At 27.9% G+C, this 25,100-nt stretch overlaps 2 protein-coding genes across 3 annotated transcripts in view; one reads left to right on the top strand and one right to left on the bottom strand.

Annotated features, from left to right (window-relative positions):
* The first annotated feature begins 1,248 nt into the window (after positions 1 to 1,248).
* On the top strand, positions 1,249 to 6,497 carry LOC124810020 (uncharacterized). Its single transcript, XM_065786903.1, has 11 exons — positions 1,249 to 1,325; positions 1,421 to 1,494; positions 1,597 to 1,634; positions 1,798 to 2,005; positions 2,633 to 2,875; positions 2,949 to 3,002; positions 4,083 to 4,249; positions 4,411 to 4,592; positions 4,988 to 5,202; positions 5,306 to 5,475; positions 6,448 to 6,497. Exons 1-11 carry the CDS (start codon positions 1,249 to 1,251, stop codon positions 6,472 to 6,474), a joined length of 1,455 nt encoding a protein of 484 aa, XP_065642975.1. The 3' UTR covers positions 6,475 to 6,497.
* A 421-nt stretch (positions 6,498 to 6,918) lies between these two features.
* The window catches only part of LOC101240432 (mediator of RNA polymerase II transcription subunit 12-like protein), a 118,031-nt gene continuing 99,849 nt past the window's right edge, over positions 6,919 to 25,100 (bottom strand). For both annotated transcript variants that reach the window (XM_065788741.1, XM_065788742.1), the window contains exons 36-42: positions 19,057 to 19,139; positions 18,194 to 18,381; positions 17,812 to 17,983; positions 12,493 to 12,631; positions 8,114 to 8,224; positions 7,784 to 8,017; positions 6,919 to 7,418 (exon numbers count right to left, since the gene is read on the bottom strand). In XM_065788741.1, coding sequence (XP_065644813.1) covers positions 7,147 to 7,418; positions 7,784 to 8,017; positions 8,114 to 8,224; positions 12,493 to 12,631; positions 17,812 to 17,983; positions 18,194 to 18,381; positions 19,057 to 19,139 — 1,199 coding nt within the window. In that variant the 3' untranslated portion in view covers positions 6,919 to 7,146. The remainder of the gene's footprint in view (positions 7,419 to 7,783; positions 8,018 to 8,113; positions 8,225 to 12,492; positions 12,632 to 17,811; positions 17,984 to 18,193; positions 18,382 to 19,056; positions 19,140 to 25,100) is intronic.

Here is a 25,100-nt window from a genome sequence, read left to right as displayed (position 1 = left end):
ATGTTTTGTACTTTACTTTGCTCGATTACATTTCACTCTTATCTTATTTTTAAAAATTTTGCTGGAGAAAAAAATTATCAAATTTGCAAAAAACGTGTCTTTAAAACTTTTAATAGCTGTTCAACTCAAAATGTCATCTTTTTCGTGCGAAAAATCGAACGTTAGTCGTCTTATTTGCCCAACAACCGAGTTACAGTTTAATTTTAAACAATTATTTATTTACTATATATGTTTGTTTACTATATATGTTTTTATTTACTATATATATATTTATTCATAAACGAGATCATTGTAACATTATTTATGTAACATACAAAAAAAAACTGTATGCAATCTTAAGCCAATACTAGTATTCTTTTTTCCCTCTTTTGGTTTTATTATGTTTTTAATCTGTAAGAATAAAAAAAGTTAACATTAGTAACATAGTATAATGATGAATGGATAACCTTATTTACTAAGTTACTTGTCGATTTCAACTAAACAATGAAATATATAAAATAATGGAAATTAATCTACTGTTTATTAGTATGATATAATATATTATATGATTTAAATAAGTAAACATTCCATAAAACCTTTTACTTTGTTTGCAAGATTATTCGATTTAAAATTTACTTTTTTTGCACATGCGCAAATAACTTCCATACAGCTAAGTAAATTTCAAGTAAAAATTTAACCCTTAAAAAAATGTAATAAAGATTACTCAGTTTTTTTACTTGCACTGTAAAAACTCACCCTAGCATGCCCTTTTATGGAGTCTAAACTTTTCAAGGTTCAAAAAGAAATCTATTGTGTATTGTAGGTCAGAAATGCAGGGGGTAATTATTTCAAGTAAATTGTTCCTGTATAAAAGCGAACATTAATCAAGAGAAAATAGTTCTTTGCAAGAAGATAAAACTATTTACCTAAAATTCAAAAAACATTACAAGTATATAACTCAAAAGGTACTTTTTATTTGGTTTGTAATTATTAAAACCTCTAACGTAACATTTGGCTTTCATTTTTTAAGTCATCATATTTAATTTTTCATTTTCCTTGGTAAACTATTATGTATTTTTTATGTTCTAATATTTTAAATCTGACTAATTACAATTTATTTTCAACTTAAATTTTTAGTATTTAAATATAGTAAACATCGGTTCTATATGTTACATTACGCAAAAGAGTTATTAGTTGAATGTTCTTAAAGAGATATCAGTTGTAGCATTTATTTGCCTAATCATTAAAAAGTTTTTCATATAAATAGATATGTTATACAAAAGTCGCATCATTCTTGTGTGTTTTTTTGGTGTTGTTGCCCCTCATTCTTGGATGAGTTGTCCATCGTAAGATTTTATTACTTATTATAATATAAGTAGAAAGATAATATTTAATTGCAAAAACATACTTATATAAACATCTGTTTTTTAAAACTTTTTAGCTCACTTCTGATGTCACTTGGGAGAGGAGGAGTACAGAGTAAAGCTTGTGATGGCGATCCTCAGTCTGATTTAGGTAAAATTTTACTCACTTTTCCAATGTGAATGACATTTACTATACATTTAAAACTTAGTTTATTTGATTAAAATTTATAAACTTTTTTTTTTTGAATTTTAGTTCCTATTACACAACTGCAGGCCGGAGATAGATTAAAGGTTAGACATATTTACATATAAAGTAGCATTTTAAGTAATTATACTCATAGTTTCATAAAATATACTCAATGATTTGTATAAATAGCTATACATTTGTTTTACTTAATATATTTTTATGCATAATCATTTTAAACATACGATAAACAATTTTACATTTGTTTAGGTTGGATGGCCTTCAAACAATCACGCTGGTGGTTACGTTCGTTTGTCTCTAGTTTCGTTAGGTCAGCATACTGATGAAAACTTTCAAAAAAATGTTCTGAAATTTGTTTGCTACGGCAGTGATATGCGAGTTAACAATATAAAAGCATCAAAATATGGCGACTGCTATCATCCATGTAATGCAAGACCAGGGTGTGAATTTCAATCAGGTAAAGTATTAATGCAAAGAAATTTTAAAGGTTATACTTATTATAAAACATAACAAATAAGTCTAAGGTAATACAATCTCATTAAAAATATATTATATATATATACATATATGTAATAAATAACGATTGTAAATTTACTTGTCTTAATTTTTGAACACTAAAAAAATATTAGATGAAATATAAAATTTGTCGATTAATATAAATTTAGCCTAGAATAATAAACTAGTAGTTTTTTGTTCTCAGGCTTCAATTAAAACTTTGTTCTCAGGCTTTAATCAGGGCTTTGTTATTTTTTACTTAGATAAATATTGTCTTGATTTTTGATACATTGTTAAAGTGATTTTATCAACTGTCATCAATTTATCAAGTTTATTAAAATTCGATAAATTCGTGTCAAATCTGATCACGTGACCATAAGACAAATGAAAAACTTGAGAAGGAATCATTATAATAAAACGTTCTCAAAATATACTCCTAATTCATGAAAAAAAGAAAATAAAAAGATTTTCAAACTGTTCTACATACTGCTTCTAGTTTCCTTATATACTAAAACAAATACTCTGAATAAGATATCGTTCTAAAACGTTTGTATATTAAACATATCATAGATTATTACTTTTTATACAGAAAGCAATGATTTCGAACGGTACGATACTACTATTGGAATTCCAACTAATTTAAAGGATGGTGATTATGTGCTACAAGCTGCTATGTTAGTTGGAAATTCAGAAGCCCCTTATTACAGTTGCGCAAGACTCAAAATCACGGGAGGAAACCCAAGTTTTAATTGTTTTTCTAAAGAAGACCCAATAACGTATTCATGTTTGAAATCAAACGGCCCAGCTCTCGAAACTCATTTTCTTAAAACAGGTTCATTTTAATGTTTTTTTATTACATATTTAGTTAATGTTTTAAAATGTTTTTTAAGTTATGCTAATTATAGATATCAATAACACTTATATTAACAAGAAATTATACCAATATGGCTATCGTGTCTGTAAATGCGCTTTTAAGTTATAAAAATTTCCCTAATAATAATTTTCAACACAGTAAAAAATATTTAAATCAAAAATTTTATGATACTTCAATAAGAAATACTATGGCTTCTTCTTGCCCATGCTATTTGTACATATATTGTTAGTAACTTAGGCAACGTATATATTTAAATGGCAAAAAAAATTAAAAAAAAAAGGAACTCAATTCATAGCAATACTTTTTACTTTAAGAAAATTAAACTTTCATTATGGTTTAGTTTTATGAGCAAATAATATGAATAAAGCTGTAATAACAATTATCTACTTTAATAGCATAATATTCAGTAATATTTGAAAAAATATTTTTTTATAATTTCTTTTTTTTTTACTTCACTTTCATTTTCACTTTTGAATTAAAAACTAATGAGAACCCATTTATCGTTATTTATGTTTTCTATATCGTCGGGGATAGTGCGAATCCGCGTAACTAGCATTGGCTACTATAATTGGATATTAATAATTTTAACACCAAATATCTATTGTTATGATTACAAAAAACATAAATAATACTCTTTATACTTAAATGAACCTTAAATCTGTTGAAATAAAAAAAGTATAAAGTTTTACCCTACTCCAGTAAAAAATCTGTAGTGTAAATACGCGATATTATTTAAAGCTAGTTACGCGGTTTTGCACTTTTTTTCGTACAATTCCATTGTTTCAAAATAATTTATTATTAAGGTAATGAGAGATATTAGCGTTAAGTAAGGTATTCTTAAGTTATTCCGAAGCAACAGATTATTTAACATAACAGATATTGTGTAAAGTTGTTAGATATTATTGTGAGCGCAAATAATTTCCAACTTGTGAAAAGCTAACTAACTAACTTGTGTGAAATAAAATAAACCAATTTTTCATCTAATTATTAATTTCATCAAACAGTTATTAAATTATTATTTATAAATTAATTTTTATGACTATATGGTTCAGTTTAAAATTAGTTATTTTATTTATTTATTTTTAATTCACGACAAATAAGATTTTATAGTTGAAAAATACTTAACAATTTTGTCTTAATACTCTTTTTGTTTTCAACATAAAAGGTTCAACGCGTGGAGAATTTTGTTACCATTTAAACGGTTCGATAGGCGGAATCGACGATGATATATATAAAGTTCCTATAAATGTTGAATGTGACCCAAGAATAAGTTGCATAAATTCGGTTGATACAAGCTGTGAAACAAACAATCCATCAATGAAATATATTTTAGTAAGTACTCTCAACCTTTTTATCACAATATATATATATATATATATATATATATATATATATATATATATATATATATATATATATATATATATATATATATATATATATATATATACTTTTTATTAAATCTGTTTATACTGATGCCATACCTATTCTAGACACCAGGAGTAAGTCCAAAACAACCTAATTGTAACAAAAAAACCGTCACTCCATATCCATTAAGCTCCTGCAATGATAAAAGACAGAACCGCGATGAAGAAGGAATTGATTGTGGTGGAGTATTTTGTGAACCATGTCCAACCTTATCCTTAAACGACAGCGGAAGTTTTGATTATTTTGTGTAAGAGTTTTTACATTACCTAACTATTTTAAATACATATATATGTATGTATATATATATATATATATATATATATATATATATATATATATATATATATATATATATATATATATATATATATATATATATATATATATATATATATATATATATGTATATATATATATATGTATATATATATATATGTATATATATATATATGTATATATATATATGTATACATATATATATACATATATATATATATATATATAAACATATATATATACATATATATATATATATATATATATATATATATATATATATATATATATACATATATATATATATATATATATATATATATATATATATATATATAAATATATAATAAATATGATAAAATATAGAAAACCTATCAACCAAACAACAATTCTTTGGGGTCAAGGAAGAAGCGGGGGAATGTTCCAAATAACAGTGATGTTAAAAAAAGACGTACCTACGGAACAATGCTGGCAACTTACATTGCAATACGGACGCCCATTGTTGTTTAAATCTGATGGTAGTGCACCGGTAGAAAAAAGCGTTTGGAATGATGGGGTTCTTGTTTATGTTAACCCAGCAAGTATGTAAATTCTTTTTTGTTTTATGTTTATTACATTTTTTGTGCATGTTTTAACCAAATAAATAACATGTGTAGTATAACTTTGTAAAATATTTTGTAAAAGGTAACATTATCACAATCGAAAAGCAAAGTTGGAGCGCGAACCCGAAGACTGGACAGAAATTAGTTATTAATTTCGTTGCTTATCCTTATCCATTAGATCCAGACCAACAACCTTGGACAGATTCAAATATGAAACCATTAACTGCTTCTTTTGAAATAAAACCTAAAGAGGTATGCTTAGCTTAAATAAAGATTTTACAAATAAATAATCCTCATTTGAAAAACATAAGTAATACTTATACAGCAATTCTTTTTCTAAACCACGGTAGAAACCTTTGTTTGAATATCTAACAACATATATGTATATAACATGTTTTTTATTTTTTCAGGTGCTCCAAGAAGCCCTAACGGTCTTGTCACAGAGCACCGCGGAAGTGCATTTAACAAGGAAGTCTACGCCTTCTTCCTTACCGTGACGCGAAAATTTGTCCAGAGCTCGTTTCGAACCTGGATCTCCTGCTTATAAAGCAAGCGCTCTAACCACTGCGCCACGGCCGCACACGTTTCTAACAACATATATATTTAGAGCGGCCGTGGCGCAGTGGTAAGAGCACTAGCTTTAGAAGCAAGATATCCAGGATTTGACGCAAGCTCTGGGTATATTTTGCGCCATTGGTAAGAAAGGAGGCGTGAACTTCCTAGTTGCTCTGCGACAAGACCGCTAGGTCTTCTTGAGGCACATAAAACAAAAATTAAAAATATATATATGCATGTGTGTGTATGTATGTATATATATACATATATATATATAAATATATATATATACATACGTATATATATACTTTATATATATATATATTTATATATATATATATATATATATATATATATATATATATATATATATATATACACGTGTGTATATATATATATATATATATATATATATACACGTGTGTATATATATATATATATATATATATATATATATATATATATATATATATAATATATATATATATTTACACACACATTTGGTAGCCTCTAGTGAGCTTTTTGTTTTTTCACAATACTCTTAATACGAACAGAATTTCCACATTTATATTTTATTTAAATTAATTTAAAAATAAATGTAAGATAGCGACAACGACAGTAAAGATAACGGTGACGAAGTTTATCATTTAAAATTATTTTTTTATTTAGAATTGTTTCAACAAGCCATTGAAATAAAGACACGTATCCAAAAAAACTTAAAGATTTACACAACTGGAAATAAATGTATATATGTTTATAAAAAATTAATAAATCTACTAACGAAATTAAATTTAGCTTTCACTTTCTATTTTGGATAATTACACCTTATTAAAATAAGGTTTAACATTTATAAAAAATTCATTTATAAAAAAGTATATTTAAGTTTCAAGAATTTTATTGGAAACTTAAAAAATGCATTGAATTCAATCATTAAAATTCAAAACATTATTTTTGATCGAGCGGGAATACAAAGACTGCTTCGCATCACACATCTTAGTCCACTAAAAAATTTATATCGGATTCAGACCGCATAAAACTTTTATATCGGACTTACGATTATGTCCATTATGAGTACGTGCATAAAATGGATTTGGCGTTTTCGTAAAAAATATTTTAATATATTAAATAAGTAAACGCAAATAAAGTAATTCTTTTATAAAATCATACATTATACAATTTAATTATTTTTTCTAAGACAAGCACTAAAGCAACAAAAAGTTTTAAGGTTCATGAAAACGACTGAATAAACAAGACGATTTATTAGTAAAACTCATGCACATTCGTTAAATTCTATTTTTGTGTGGTGCTCCTTGCCATTTCTTGTTTATTAGGAATAGTTTTTAGGATGCTAAGAAGTAAAATAACATGTTAGGGTCTTTGGTTTGGTTGCATGGAAAGATTATGACTAGGTTGAGCTTGACCTTGTTGATATTGCATCAAAACCTGAGCCTGGTAGTCGCTTACAGGTGTCGATAATTGGCGCTGATACAAAGTTACGTCCGCTATTTGCTGTCTTTGGGCGCCAGTTTGGAAACTATTTTCAGTTTGTGGTCTTTGTATCCCTGAAAGATAACCATTGTCAACCTGCTGCCTTTGTACGCCTGATTGAAAACCGCTTTCAGCCTGTTGCCTTTGCAAATCTAAAAAATGAGAAAAATAAACTTTTTCTAAACTAATGTTTTCATTGAATAAAAATCCTATAAAAATATGTAAACCGTATATTATATTTAAAACTTTTTAAGACCGTATATTATATTTAAAACTTTTTAAGAGAATAACTTCGCTTGTAACAAAGACTTTTACACGCGTTTCAAATAAAGAAGTAAATAAATAAACAAATATATATATATATATATATATATATATATATATATATATATATATATATATATATATATATATATATATATATATATATATATATATAAATATATATATATATATATATATATATATATATATATATATATATATATATATATATATATATATATAAACAACGTACTAAACAATTGACGGTACATTAGATTTTGCTGAGGTAATGACCGTTGCTGTTGAATCGGTTGTTGCTGGATTGGTTGGGAAACTGATTGGTGTTGCATTGGTTGTTGTTGAATTGATTGTTGCTGCATCGATTGTTGTTGAATCGCCTGTTGTTGAATTGACTGCTGTTGAATGGACTGTTGTTGAACTAATTGCTGATTTTGAGAAATTATTGTTGCTTGTAAAAGACTCTCTCCTAAAAATAATTTTGACCTTAGAATAATTTTGTAAGTTTAAATAAAAGCATACAAAAAATATAAAAAAAGAACAAACTAAAACATTATAACAATACTTGATTGGCTCTCACAAGTTACCACGTGGTGTTGATTTTCGTAACTGTTTTCTAAAAGCATTCTGAGCGTCTGCTGATTGGTCTGAGGATACTGGTTTTGTAAATTTTGAACTTTAAAAAAGTAAAAAAAAAAAAAAAAATATATATATATATATATATATATATATATATATATATATATATATATAATGAGAGAGAGAGAGATGACTTTCCGTGCAACGTCACATCTTTTTGAAAACAACACGCGCGCGCATACTTGTAGGCAGAAAACATTAAAACTTTACCAGTATACAGTCATAAGCTCATAATATAAATACAATTTATAAGTGTATTTTTCATTTCTTATACATTCTTAAATAATATTTGGTCTTCTTTTTGAAAAATGATTGAAACAATTAGTTACATAAAAAATGTAACTAATTACATAAATAATTAGTTTAATAATAATTTTTTATATCGTAAAAATAAAAGTTTTTTTATAAACTTTGACTGCTATTTATTTTATGTATATATTTTATGTTCTTCTGCAAATTTTATATTTAGATTTATCTTTTTAAACAACAACAACAAAAATTCTTATAAGCTTTTTCAATTCATATTGCTTTTAAATTTTCTTTTTGAAATTTAATAAATAAAAACATCATAATTGAATATTTTTAAGTAGTAGTAATTTAGTCAAGGTACAGTGATTAGAGACACCTTATATAGACAATTTTAACAAGAAGTAGTAACAAATCAACAGAAAATGGTAGGAAAGTTTGCAGCAAATGATAAAGACCTAGTTTTAGAAAAATTATAGCATTGTAAAAGAATTAGGTAATTTTAAAAACTTTACAATTGTGTTAGAACAAAATGAGCTCAGTACTGTACAAAAAGACAATGAAAAGATTTTTAAACCAGACAATAGGCAAATTAAAACTAATACCCTCCTTTAAAATATATTTAGACTTTTATTCTGTAAATAATGATATATTGCTTTTCTATAAATTTACTTTTATTATTTATAAATAATCAGGGTGGCTAGCAATTTGGACATCCTGCTAAAGTCAGAAAATTAAATAAATTATGTAAAACTCAAAAGAATTTTGATTGATTTAGTTGCAAACTATAAGTTATTATTTGAATTGACAATTAAAATAAGATAAATCTCATAATAACATCATTATTTAAAAGTCAATGAGAGCACTTTTGAAGTTTATGTTTTTGGGTGAAAGTAAAGGGCTGTGTGAAATTTTTTGTTGCTCTGTATGTTAAAGTTCTAGGGAAAAGTCATGGAAATGAAAATGAAAATTTGCTGGCTACCCTGATTATATAAATTTTCATAAATCAACTACACTCATATTAAAATGATCAAAGGCATTCATATTCAACATGGTATTATCTAACAAATTAAGTGATCCTCACAGTCATATAATTAACGGGAATCATTTTATACATCAAATTCCTCTATTTATGAACATTATGTGTAGAAACACTAAAAAGCTGTCTTGATTTTGTTTCCAGATAATTGTAGTCTTTTGTAAAAGTTATGAATTTTGATGTTGCCTCAATAGCATTTTTATTACAGATGCTGGTTTTTTAGACATTTAATGGTATTGATATGTTTATAACTAAACCAAGTTTGCTGTCGTGAAGCTAAAAAAAATTTATTATATTGCGCTTTATAAGCCCAAAATAAAAATGGTCCTCCAACATCAAGTGAAGACAGTTTTAACTTTTTTAAAGAGCTACATTACCAATTAAGAAAAGTATGAATAAAAATTCTTTTGTTCATCTTAGATTTGGGTGTGAAATATGTTTATTTGTTCAAGTAAAGCTTATTTTTCAAGTTCAATATTTCAGTTAAGTACTGCATTAATTGAAAGTAAAAAGTTTATAAACTACCTTTATAAATATAGTGTTGAAAATACTTAGACATAGTAGACTTATTATTAGGTGGTTTAGTGTCATAATTTATTTTCTCAGTATAGTTATCAAGTTCTTTATCATAGATGATAGCATTGATAAGGATTCTTGTTTATATACTTTAACATACTTTTCTTTTTTAGATTGAACTGGAAAATTGGAGCAACTTCTATGTTAAGAAATGTTATGGATTGCTTTAATCCAGTCTCAACATCATGAATTAGCTTTAATACAGTCTCTACGTCTATTTCATTTAAAAGCTAATTTTTCAATAAAAACCTAATAAATTTTAAATACACATTAGTTTTCACATCTTTTTGAGTAATTAATGACACAACAACTGGTTAAAATAATTTATTTCTTGCTAAAAAATCAATAAGTGAATAAATCTCCTGATAAAACATACAAACTCTATGTTTTTTGCTGGAAAATTTCCAATTATTTGTTTTTTCTGCCTACAAGTATACACGCGCATGCTTTTTTGAAAACAAGAATGTAAACATTTGCAAGTCATCTCTCTCTCTCTCTCTCTCTCTTTATATATATATATATATATATATATATATATATATATATATATATATATATATATATATATATATATATATATATATATAAATATCTTATACTGCTGATTTAGGTAAGTAGTGTGAATACTGAAATAGCCTGCTGCCGAGGGCTTCAGTACATACATCAACTGACAAATAGCCTGACTTGCAGAGGAGTGCTGCTACATCGACTGAGGGTTTAGCATGGGGTAGCAATCTTTTCATTCATTATTCTTTGTTTTTTTCTTCTTTTTCTTGACAAGCCACACTTTTTTCAAAAATGAGTTATTATCATTTTTTTAATCATAAATAGTATACGCAATAAAAAATATTAAGACATAATTCTTAAAATTGGAGCTATAATTATAAAATCATCTTACTGTAAGCACTGATTTTATAGATTTAAATAAAATTTAAAAGTCATTTTTCTCAAATATTTGTGGCTTGTCATTGTTTCACAATAAGCCCTTCATATATATATATATATATATATATATATATATATATATATATATATATATATATATATATATATATATATATATATATATATATATATATATATATATATATATATATATATATATATATACACACACATACAGTACTGTGAATAAATTTTAGACCACTTGTATAATTAGACTTTTAGACCACTTGTATAATTAGACTTACAACTTTTTTTCCTATGTAATTTTTTTAAAGCGTACTTAAGTTTAATAATATTTAAGAAAAGTTGAAAGAATATATTATTTTGAATAAATAAACAAAATTGATGAGGAAACATGAGGGATTTGTTTGTTTATTTATTAAAACAATGTGTCATAACAACTACATCCAAAACAGGATATTCGAAGAATGCTGTTACAGAAATCAGAGAAACTGGCTCCCTTGAAGATAGAAAGAAAAGTGGCAGACCTCCAAAGCTAACAAAAGATGACAATAAATATTTAAAAACCTATCTTTAAGAAATAAAAAAAAAAGCATCAACCGAGCTGGCCAAAGACATTAACACAGCAACTGCGAAAAATGTCAGCTCTTCTTTTATTCAACGGCACCTACATAAATCGGGATTAAGAGGGTGAATTGCAATTTGAAAACCATTATTTCGGTGTGGCAATAAAGAAAAACGACTTGAATATGCAAAACAACACAAAGATTGGGCCCAGGAAATGTTTATTTGGGTTCTGTACACCGATGAGTCCAAATCCGAAATTTTTTGAACGAAAGGACGTCAATATGTTTGAAAAAGAATTGAAGAAGCCTATCAGCCCAAGTGTTTAAACCCTACTATTAAACACAGAGGAGGCTCTTTACAAGTTTGGGGCTGTTTATCTTCATTTGGAGTAGGTGATTTGATCAAAATAGAGGGGCGACTCACCGAGGAACGTTATGTAGATATCCTAAGGCATTATGCTGTATCATCCGGAATGAGACTAATAGTTCATAATTTTATTCTGCAGCAGGACAATGACCCAAAACATTATTCCCGAGTGGCAAAAAATTATTTAAATGAAATGGCAGAGGAAGGAGTACTGGAGTTGATGACCTAGCCTCCCTAGAGTCCAGTTTTAAATATAATTAAGCATATTTGGGATTACCTGGGCAGAAAGAAAGTCGAACATGCTCCCCGAAATGCTGAAGAATGTTTTGAAGTACTTCAAAGAGAATGGCACAACATACCTCAGGATTTTATAACTAACTTGTATGAATCTATTCCCTGGCGAATATTGGCTGGGATTGAGGCAAAAAGAGGACATAGTAAATATTAGGAGTTTTTTATGAAGTTTGACATAAAAAAGTTTGTAATTGTTCCATATTTTGTGTGAAATACATGTGTTTTAATAAGTTTATAATATTATATAATAATTTGTAATATGTATATAAATATAATAGCAAAAATAGTAATAGTAATCATGAAAAAAAAACCTTGCAACTTTATTTGTGCATTTATCATCTGCTGTTGTTGTTGTTGTTGTTGATAAGAAATTTGCTGCTGCTGTTGTTGTAATGCTGTTTGTGATTGAATTGAATGTAAATTAGACTGAATAGCATCAGAAATATTGATCTATAAAAATAGAAAAAAAGGTTTTGATATATTGCTCAAAACACAATTTATAAATTTACCATTAACTTATTTTCAAAGTTCCAAACATTTACTAAAACCTGCTACAAAATACTCTAAAAAGCTTTGCAATAATAAAACTGTTTATCCTTTTAAACCCTCCGATAATTTCACACTCTTCATTTATCCAAACATACACAATATTTTTGGATAAATGAAGAGTGTTGAAAAGTATTGCAGTAGTTGTTTGCAGTAAATAACAGAGTTTTATTGAGTTAAAACTCTGAAACCACAGCAAATCCCAAGGTGCATTTAAAAGCTGAGAGACAAAAGTTATCAGCTCAAGGATCATCATGAAGACAATCATGAAAAGTATCTCAGTCAGTTTACAGTTGGATACAGAAATTATGAGCTTTAATGCCAGCAGGGTCAGTCGTGTTAGAGCATTCAGTCTGATGAGCAATTAAGTCCCCAAAAACAACAATATTGGCAGAGTGATAAAGAGAAAGGGCTTGGACAATTTGATCAGGATTTATATCTAAAAGAGTACAGTCTTGAAAAGGAGGGTGATAAAGAACAAAGAGAAAGGTGATTGAGTGAAAAGGTGCTAAGCAAAAGCACATAAATGAATGATCAGAGGATTCGAACCTAATTTAAAAAACAAGTCTGGTTAGTTTTGCAAAGAGGTAAGATTCAACTGATGAAAAGTTTATATGGAGATCATGAATATTTGTCAAAGATGTATTGAAACAGTTAGGTGATTGTGATGTCTTTTTATGTTTAATATTTTTGGTTACATTGGTCATAGTTATATATTTATGACATTGATCATAGATGACTATGACATTGGTCATAGTTATAGTATGTTAAAGAAAACTTGATTCATTCATAGATAGAATATGGCATCTCATGCAATAAGCTATGCTGTTGCCTCAGTCCCACAAATTAATCCGTCATAACTTAGGGCTCCTTATGTGGCCTTGACACACCAAAAGCACTAACAAAAACACCATCATGTGCAACATGGCGCAACCAACATGGTACTGATAACTCTCTGATATTTTACAGCTGTTTGAATTTGAGCTGATTGAATCAGTCTCTACCACAGAGTTTACTACCAGAGACCTTACTACTAACTGTTCTCAAAACCATTAATCTGAGTTTTAGAGCTGTACCCTCATTAGGAGATAACAGAAAGAGTTGCAATGCCACTATCAAAAAGGCACAAGCCGAAATCTGAGTAGAGTCAAGAAGATCAAACATTCATTATCCTGAATGGCATAAAACAATATATCAAGGGTACATCTACACCAGCTTAATAGATTAAGAAGGGGTGCAAGGGTGGTCAACAGAATTATTCTACTTACCTTAAAGTCTTTGCCTAGGAGTTGTCCATAAATTATGTCATGCAATTTTTGACTATTCTGGAAACTACTTCCCCCCCCCCCCTCGTATTGTTACATTTTACTGACCCCATCCTAAAATTTGTATCAGTTGCAATTGAGTGTACATCAACTGAGAGTTTATGTTGTATCACTCTTTTAATTAATATAAAGGATTTTTTAGATTTAAAACTTAAAGAATTTTTTTTTTGTCACAAAACTGAATACTTCCTTCCCACTGTAACAAATCATCACAAAATTACTAACTATTCCCCTCCCCTTCAATCGCATAACATAATTTGTCAACAACCCCCCAGAAGGCCTTTCATAAGACAGTAGCAGGGTGCAGTTAACACCTGCTCAAAATGAGAATTTTTATTGAGAAACCATTTCTAACCTTTACTAAACCAAGAGCCTCAATACAGGAAAATTTTTAGTCAGAGTTAATTTTTTCTAGCCTTTGCCTAGAAAAACAAATCCTACAAGGCAGCAAGAAACAAGGCAAATAGTACTGGGTTACCAGTAGCATGGTGATCATGATGATTCTGAATTTCACTTTACCTGGAGAAGTTGAAGGAAGTTATTTCTGTAAGCAGTACTTCAAAACATTGAATGGATATTTTGGAAATGCATTAGGAAGAACATTACATTTAAAGAAATACTGGAAATTAAGGAGAGTGTATGTTATACAGCTGTAGTCAATATTTTGGTAATTGGTAACTGAGCTAAAACTATATTAGAGATTCAAGTAGAACACTAACATACATTTCGTAACTTGCAGATGAATGAGCACCACATCAGAGGTTCTGACAGAATTCAAACATAGATATAGGAACTTATAGAAGGATAACAACCATCCTAGAGGTTCAGACAGAACACAAATATACATATACAGTCCATGATCAAAATATTAGCCCATGGTTATATGTTTTGTATTTTTTATCTTCTTAGAGGTAAAACTTATGTTTTTATAAAAATGCAAATAAAAACTTTATATAAACAAAGTAAGACTGTTTTCTAACATAAAATACACTAAATAACAATAAGAATATGTTTATTAACATGAATTATTAATATTTTGTTGATCCTCCCTTATTTTTTATAACTGCACAATAATGATTCGGCATGCTACAAATGCAACTTAAAACCGTTTCTTTCATATGTGCATTATGGTTCCATTGCCAAATAATTCAATCAATTGGGTCCTATTTGTAACCTTTTCTAGCGAAATTTCTTTTTATTAGCTCCTATACAATTTTTATAGAGTTTAGATCTGGGGAGTTCCCTGGCCAATTCAAAAGTGGAATTCTTCAAGATGCCAATAATTTTTAATGGATTTTGCTGTGTGGCATGGTGCTCCATCTTGTGTGGCATGGTGCTCCATCTTATGGGCATGGTGCTCCATCTTGTGTGGCATGGTGCTACATCTTGAATAAAAATTTTCTTCTGCTTATTTGGAAACCACTTTTTTAATTGAGGTAAAAGACGGGTTTTAATGACCTTTTTGTATTGGTCCTATTTTCAATATTCCATCCACAATGTACAGTTGATCAAGGCCTTTTCCACTAATAAACAACTAAAATATGACTTTAGGAGGGTGTTTAATTGTCTGGATTATACAATCTTCATGTAATTTTTCATTGGCAGCCTTTTTTTACATATTAAACCTTTTGAGTTATAATTTCTATAGTCGACTCAACACTGAAGTATACCTGGAGAAAACATAATAAAAACAATTACTAAATACCAACACTGGAGCATTAGGAAAAAAATTATTTTTGTATTATAATGACTTGCTGATTTCCAGTCATTATCAGTGAAACTACTGTACTTCTTTGCCCAATCCAGGCACTTTTTTCTCTGAGAATTGGTTAATTTTGACCTTGGTGATGGCTTTCTACTTCTAACCCCCAATCTGTGAAAACTTTGTCAAACAGTGATTGTTGCTAAATTTAGTTCTACCTCATTTAACTTGCTAGTAATTGCTGAGTATGTAGCAAATCTATTTTCTTTCACTATTTTCACTAGCTTTTTCTCATTCCTTGGTGTTATTTTCTTTTTTCAACTACATTTGTCTAGCCTCTGAATATTTAAAGGGAGGCCGTTATTCAATTTATCTTTGACAGTGCGTCTTGATATCTCACATTTTCTTGATATTTCACTTATCGAGTAAAATCTTTCAGAAGATATTGATTAATTGCTTTTTTTCAGAACTGATGTGTGTTTTTTTCCCCCTTTTTTTATTTAGAACTTTTAAACAATTTTTTTACTAAAAAATTATTTTAAAATCGAAAAATATTGTTTAAAAAATATTAAAGCAAACTATACAAAATGTGTAAATATTGATTCAAAATGGTTTAAAGTTTATTATAATATAAATCTAATGTAGTTAAATCACAATAATTAAAAACAAAAAAAAAAATACTGCACTTAAAGAAAAATAGTAAAACAGCACGACGGACAAAACACAAATGTCATGAATTAAACAGTTGCCCTCTAAAATGTTCGCACCCTGAAATTAATTTTATATTGCTAATAGCCTAATAGAGTTAATATATGAATTTAAAAAAACATGGTTCAGCAAATAAAGAAATTGCAAACCAATTTTAACGGCCCCTAAACCATTAAATAGTCGAAATTCTACAAAATTTATAAAGGGGGCTAATAATTTGATCAGGGACTGTATAGTAAGATATGAGTGAGCTAACACATTAACTAAGATATCTTCAACTATAAAAGAGACAAAATTAGATATCAATATAGACATGAGTACCATTCTTCTACTTTTTGCTTTGAAAGCAAATTCTACTAAGCAGCAGGGCATGGAACAGGTTGTACCAGACTACATGTTACCAGTAGCAGGGTAACCATGATCATATGCCTGAACTGACTAATCAATATCAATAATAAATCAATATCAAAATCATTAATTGAAAAACCAAATCAAATTATATTTATATTTTATATTGCAGTTTCATTTTTTAGACAAGTCTAAGAAAAAATAACTATATCATTTATATATCTCCAATTATTGTATAAGTTTAAGAACAATTGCATTAGGAATCCATAGAAAAATGTTTTAGAAACATTGCATTATTACTTTATTACATTATTATTTATATTGTCAGATTATTATACATGGATGTATAACTTTTTGTAATGAACTTTAGCTTTTCTGTAACTCACCATTTGCATTCAACTAGTATAAAATTTTCTCCCTGCATAATTCCGAATCTAGTAGCAATAAACATTATAAACCTGTCAGTGAATGTATAAATATATGAGATTTTTGTTTCAAAACTAGATATGCCATATAACTTAAATTATTTTCAATACAATATATTTCAATTTATGTACAATATCTTTATTTATTTTGTAACATTTCTTTTCTATTGTGTGCAAAACAAGAAGCAAACTTTGGGAAGGAAAAAAAAAAGGATTTATAAAACTATTTATTAAATTATTTATTAAGTATTTATTTTTATAAGAAATTTGTTTTGTAAAATTATAATTTAAATAATATATTAAAAAATCAAGTTTCAAATGTAACATTGTTGGAACCACATCAATTAATACCACAATCGTTTTATATGAGTAACAGAGGGGCCTTTTCAATATAATTTTGTTATAAAAGATTTTTTTGGTAAAAAAATAATGAATTCATAATTATTGAGTGTAAAGAAACAATAAATATGTTGCTATGGTCATGGTATGTGTGTAACAAATATGTTGCTATGGGAAAAATTATGTAAACAATCATAATGTAATTTCAAAAACAAAAAGGCATATCCATACACTTACATTTGAAGCAATTTGCTGCTGTTGGCTAAATACATCAAGTTGTTGTTGTCTAGAAAGTTGTTGCAGTTGATTCGAGGCAGTAGCTGGAGTTGAAGTTTTTCGAGCAATCATGTTCTGGAGAGCTGTTTTAGCGTTATCATGTGACAAATTGCCATGAATATTATGGCCTATTCTATAAAATAATTTCAATACAAAACCAAAGTAAACAAATTTAAACAAATAAAAACTAAAATATTTATGCTCTAACAAAACAAACTAAATCAATATGGTTAAAGTTATGAAAACAACAACTGTTTTCATAACTGAAAAAAACAACACCCAGATAAATACCCCTAAAAAAGATAAATTGAATTAAAGATGAAAAATTAAAAAAAAATAATACCTAACGTTATGAGGTAGTTCTTGAGGCAAACCAGCAAGCTGCTGTTTGTGGGGCATTGGTTGAAATAGCTGCTGAACATCTTGATGACCACCTAACTGGTGATGAGTTAAAAGTTTTAACTTCTTATTTCTTACTTCTGACAGATTGGGAGTATGCAACTGTGTTCGAGAAAACCCTCTTTTTAAATCCTAAATCAACAATCATTAAAGAAATTAATCAATTAATAATAACATTTATTTATGTATTACTTATTTATGTTATTATATTTAAAATAAAAAGTTAAGTCATATAGGCTTATGTATCAGCTTGATTGTTTTGAGCATGCTACCAACAAATATTGACTAATAATAAACAGTAATTGCTTCCTATTACGGCTGCTACATAAAACCTCACAGACTAAAGAAAAAAGAGAGGCAAAAATATGGTAACGAGGTTGGTAAGCAATAGTAAGAGAAGTAAGTGAAAATGAGGCAAAGAAAGAAGTTATAATAGAAAAAGTAAAAATAGGAGAGGTAATGGTGGGAAAGTAAAAGATACACATGGCAAATGAAGGAGAGATAAAAGAATGTAGAGGAAAGAAAATGGTAGGAGAGATAAGAGTAGTAAACAAAATGGTAGGAGAGAAAAACTGAAAAAAAATAGACATTATTCCAAAATATGTACATTTACAAAATTAAACTTGTTTTGTTGTAATTTATTTTATTAGTTTAAAAAAGTTAATGTCCGTAAATAAATAAAAAATAAAGATAATTTTATGACACCAAAATAATAAATTTTATTATAAAATATCAATTTGTTCAATACCAAAGTTAATATTTAATTAATTACTATTAATTTATTATTTAACCAAATAATAAAAATACCATTTGCTTAATAAATTCATCTGAAGATTCTATTGGTGTAAGTAAATGTGATAATCCTGATTGGTTTAAAGGTGTCATTGGACCTATATTAAAAAGAAAAAACAGTTAATTTGAATGCAACAAAAGATAGCCACACCAAACATACAAGTAACATATACATTTGAGAAAATGAACAAAAAATAGCCCTTTTTTTTTTACTTGCAACATTCACACACACAGATATATATATATATATATATATATATATATATATATATATATATATATATATATATATATATATATATATATATATATATATATATATATATATATATATATATATATACGGTATTGGACAAAAGATTTGCAACCAACATCGAACAATGCTAAAAAGTGTTCCTAATTTTACATGTCTTAAAAACAAAACGAACTATACTACCACAGCAAACAGTTCAGGAGTCTGGAGTCATAGCATGCCATGACATGAGCAATCAGCTGACAGGTGACAGCACACAGACAGAATTTCGTTGACAAGTGCCATTTTGCAGTGGACAAAACAAGTGCAACTTTTTTGGTTTGTTTCATTTTCTTAAGTCTGGTCCGTGTCAACGTCTCGGAAGTTTTTTAATAGTTAAAGGAAGTATCCAGAAGCATGCAGAAGCTTCCAGAAGTTTCCAGAAGAAGCACCTGGAAGAATCCAGTAGCATCCAGAAATATTCAGAAATATTCAGAAGCATCCAGACACATCCAGAAGCTTCCAGAAGCATCGAAAAGAAGCATCTAGAATCTTCCAGAACAGGTTCGCACAGGTTCATTTTCTATATAAGAGACATGTAAATCAACATGTAATTCAGTCAGTATATGGAAGTCAATCAGTCAGTATTATCAAGACAGTTTATCGAAGTGAGTTTTATCAAAGTGTTTTATCGAAGAACATCAATACAAGAAGTGAAATACAACAAGTGTTTCATTACATCAATACAGTCCACATCCAACCAAAAGGTTGTGTTCCACAGAGCATTATTGTATCATCACAAGGTAAATGTAACACGGTAATCCTTGAGAAGCGTGATTATTTATTTATTATTATTTTTATGACTTCAAGTGCAAAAATGGCTCCCGACAGTCTTGGATTGGAACTAAGAAAGAAAATTATCGGCGATTACATAAGTGGAATGTCACAAAAAAGTATTTGTGATAAATATCGCGTAAAAAAATGGACCATATCAAGACTATGTTCCAAATATCGTTCTACAGGGAAGTTGGCAGCAGATAACAAAGGTGGAAGACCGCGTTCCACCACTTCTAGAGAGGATTCTATGATCGTCAGATCCGTCAAAAAGGATCCCTGGATATCATCAGTCGAGATACAAAAGCAATTAGAGCTGCCTGTATCAGACCGAACAATCAGACGACGTGCTGTTGAAGCCGGATTGTTTTCTTGACGCCCTGCAAAGAAACCGCTGATTTCACTAAAAAACCAGAAGAAAAGACTCCTGTTTGCTACATCTCATATTGACTGGAATGTACAGAAATGGCGAACTGTCCTGTTCAGTGATGAATTGAAGTTCAACATCATTGGGAGCGATGGCATTTGCCGTGTACGTCAACCGGCCGGAAAACGCCTCGATTTACGTTACTGCCATAAGACCATGCAGCATGGTGGAGGCAATGTAATGGTCTGGGGGTATTTTTCTGCTAACGGTCTAGGTCCAATACATCGAAAAGAAATAATGGACCGTTTCATGTATAAAAATATCCTGCAAGATGTTATGTTACCTCATGCTGAATGGAATATGCCAATAAAATGGGTTTTTCAGCAAGACAACGATCCGAAACACACAACAAAAGTAGTCAAGCAGTGGTTTCAAGACAACCACCTATCGGTGATGGATTGGCCGCCTCAATCTCCGGATCTCAACCCTATCGAGAACCTGTGGGAGATCGCCAACCGCAGAATTAATCGTGAAGGTGTTCGCAATAAGGATCAACTGTTTGAACAAATCCAAAAGGCCTGGGCAGCAATTCCACAAAGTTTCATTGATCACCTGATCGAATCTATGCCTCAAAGATGCAAGGCTGTGATCGACAACAAAGGATTTGCCACGAAATATTGATAGCGAAATACAGCTTGGTCAACATTTTGTCGAGTTGCACTTGTTTTGTCCAGAAGGAAATCAACTTTTTTTAATACTTTTGATTAATTTATTAATTTTCGTGTACAAATAATGAACTTTGTGATGAATAAAACTTGAAGAACTTTGTCTCTAAACAGTTACATAGTTATTTCTCTAAATTAAAAAAATGCAGCACTATTATATAAAGAAACTAAATTAGCATTATTTGGTTGCACTCGTTTTGTCCGATACTGTATATATATATATATATATATATATATATATATATATATATATATATATATATATATATATATATATATATACATATATATATATATATATATATATATATATATATATATATATATATATATATATATATATACATATACATATACATATATATATATATATATATATATATATATATATATATATATATATATATATATATATATATATATAAATACACACACAGAGTGGGCCAAAAGTTTAAACTTTTCAAATATATAACTTATGCTTATTGCATATAAGTTTATTTAACTAAATGATTGTTCATTTTCATTGTTTACTCATTGTTTTCATAATTTACTGTTAACCAGCATTTCTTTGACCGATGGGTGGGCAAATTTAGCACTACTCCAAGTTCAATATTTAGCTAGGGATGGGGTTGGGGACAGGATCCCAGTCATTTACTTAACTTAATATACATTAAAGAGCAGATCCAAATTTATTTTAACTTAAAAAAAAAATGTATTGTTGGCCTTAGGTGTGCAGTGTCCTAATAAGTTTGCACACTTTAAGTTTTGAAATAGCAACTTTAAAGCAGAGTGCTTTTTTAGAAAGAGCAATGAAAAAAACAAATTTATTTTACACTAATAAATATCTAGATTGTTAATAAATGTTTGTCATATCTAGATGTTTATAAATGTTTGTCATATCTCGATTGTACCTGCCTAAACTCTGATTGTATCTGCCTAAACTCTCAGCCTATGTATTCATTAAAGTCCTCATAGATATCTTAACATGATATTATTGGTGAAATCTTATGCATGATTAAGTGCATAAATATATTTGTAAGTAGGGTAGAGTGGGGCTAGTTGAGAAATTTTTACTAAATCTAACAGACCTCATAAATGGTGAGCCAAATTTACATAGTTTTTTCACTATTTGAAAAATAATTTAACCTGCTAAAAAGTTTTTAAGAAAAAAGTATAATTTTTGATCTTTTTAAAAAAAATAATGCCTAAAGTTTGCAGAGCTGCTTAACCTGCTTCAGCAGGGTAGGTTATGAAACAGTGTAGGGTAAGTTGAGCAATCAATAAATAAATGAATATGGATGGTACAAAAAATGGGTGAATCACCAATAAAACTTTCACTAACAGTAAGCCTGTGTATAACTTTTTATTTTATACACTTTAATGACATAAGTAAGAGAAGAGAAAAAATTAAATAGTAAGAAAGCATCATAAAACATAAAAATATTTTTTTATCTTGAACTTTGAAGCCCAATTTAAAAATTAATAATTTTATAAATATATATATATATATATATATATATATATATATATATATATATATATATATATATATATATATATATATATAAATAATCAGCAATTCAACATGCCTCAATGTTTTGCATTTATCAAGGAAATACAATTTTATACCTATGTGTATAAAAAATATTTTAAATTTATATTATTTTGGTAAAAAAAAATATGTTATTTAGGATAATTTATTTTTTATTTTTTACTTTCTACAAGTTATTGCACAATTAAGAGCATCACGGCATGACAAATCGATGTCATATCTGTAAATATATAAAAAAAATTATGAAATTTTAGTTTTTATAATACAGTTTACTTCAATATTATAATAAAGTTTATTTTTTATTTTAAAAATCTAAATACCACAAACTTTTGTTTTCTCGCTTAAAAACACATTAACGCGTGTCATGGAATTGCTGTAATGTATCCTATATTATTATTTATCAAAGTTGTTTCTTTGTGTTCAAAAATTCAGTTTTATTAATTTTTTTCAAAGCTGCTCAACTAACCCTACTAGACTAGGTGACACATTATTTAGTTTTTAAAGAGAACAGTAAGATTATTGAAAAAACAGGTAATTTAAATCAAAAGTCATATATTTTCTGGACAAAACTGTTAAAATATCACCACTCAAATGATGTTAGATAAATAAATTTATAAGCATTTAAGAGAAAAAAAATTTGTTTTAATTTTTTGGTCCAAAATAGAAAAGGTGCCCATGTATCTTACTCAACTACTTTCCAACAATATTTTGTTATGCATTGTGTGGACATTCTAATTTCTTAACTTTTATACGATGTTTTGTCTTGTGAGGTGTGATTTGAGGTATGTGATGTGTGATTTGAGATTCTAATTATCCAACTTGTCCCTATGCTCAACTAGCCCCACTCTACCTAATGACTATGTATGCTTATATATATGTACAGACCTCGACAAGAGGGAGAGATTTAGCTCTCGTTCTTGCCAACACTCCACTAAAATGGTTTACAGGAACAATTGATGGATCTTGCAAAAGTATAGATTTTTCTCTCAAAAGTATAATTATCATTGTAACTAAAATGAAAAACACAAAGACATTTAAAAAAAAATTATTTGGATAATAAAATGCAATGCTTGTTAAAAGACACAGCTGTTGCAATTAAAAAAAAATAATTAAAAAAGAGCACAATTGAAATGCAAATGTTTTTGATTTGATTGAACTAACAGAAAAATATAAAATTATTACACTTTAAATTACATTGATAAAATATAATATTATTTATACAAGCCTTTCAAAAAACCAAATCATGAATTATTGTATACTAATTTTAACTCAAATTATCCACCTCAAATTCTAAAACAAATCCCGATTTCAATTAATAACAGGCTAAACCAAAACTCTGATGAAAATGTATTCAAATCCTTTTAACGAATTCTCAAAGATTAAAACTCTTAAAAAAGTGGATTTCAAAATTTTGAACTAAAATTTGACTTGAAAAAAAGAATACAAAAACACGATATAGAAATAGAAATATAATTTGGTTCAACCCCACATAAAGCAAAAATGTTTCATAGAAAAAGTGTTCTTAAAATTCGTCAATAAACACTTCCTATAATAGATTGCATAAAATTTTTAACCGAAATACAATTAAAGTTAGCTAAAGTTGCACAAAAAATATGGAAAGATTTATATAAGGTCACAATAAATTAAACGTTAATCAGAATTTTAGATATTATAAAATTTTAGTATTTTTGAAATACTATTGAAAACTCACACTTTGTTAACCAGTCCAACTTGACCTGCAAGAATTCATTTTGGGAGGTCAAAACAGTAATTTTGATCATTTTGAGCTTATTTTTTTGTGCTCCAATCTATATACATGCATATATGTATATATACTGTGTATATACATGCATATATTTTTTTATTTAGCTCTGCTAAAATAAATGCTAAATCCTAAATCAAAAAACAACAAAAAGTTGTAAAAAATAAATTGTCCAATGAGTGGAAAATGTTTATCAAAAAACGTGGTATCTAAATGTGTAGTTTCCTCTAATAATGTAGCTGATAAACAATATTTTGGCTTAATAGAGGGTGAATGGAAAAAATGCTTTGCCAACAATAAACAATCCTTTAAAAATAAAAATTTATTTTTAAAGCATTGTTTATTGTTGGCAAAGCATTTATTTAAAAATAAAACTCCAATTATAAGATTTGAGCATGCTATTGTGTAGAAAAAATGTTCTAGAAGTATGCTATATAGCATACTTCTAGTTTCCATAGCACCCGCATAGAGAGCAGCTCTTACTTGGGCAGTCAATTAAATTTAAATAAAAATTAATTAAAGTTGGAAGTTACTGAAAAAGAAAAGATGAAGATTGTAGAGCAAGATAACGATTGACGGACGACTTA

This window comes from Hydra vulgaris, chromosome 01 (assembly GCF_038396675.1).
Source record: "Hydra vulgaris chromosome 01, alternate assembly HydraT2T_AEP".
Classification (NCBI taxonomy): domain Eukaryota; kingdom Metazoa; phylum Cnidaria; class Hydrozoa; order Anthoathecata; family Hydridae; genus Hydra; species Hydra vulgaris.
Note: the sequence above shows the minus strand (reverse complement) of the source record. Positions and strands in the feature narration are given on the sequence as shown.

Coding starts and splice junctions, on each gene's coding strand:
- LOC124810020 (XM_065786903.1), top strand. CDS start 1,249: ATGTTATACAAAAGTCGCATCATTCTTGTGTGTTTTTTTGGTGTTGTT. Junction 4,250..4,410: donor CATCAATGAAATATATTTTA/GTAAGTACTCTC, acceptor TACCTATTCTAG/ACACCAGGAGTAAGTCCAAA. Junction 4,593..4,987: donor GGAAGTTTTGATTATTTTGT/GTAAGAGTTTTT, acceptor GATAAAATATAG/AAAACCTATCAACCAAACAA.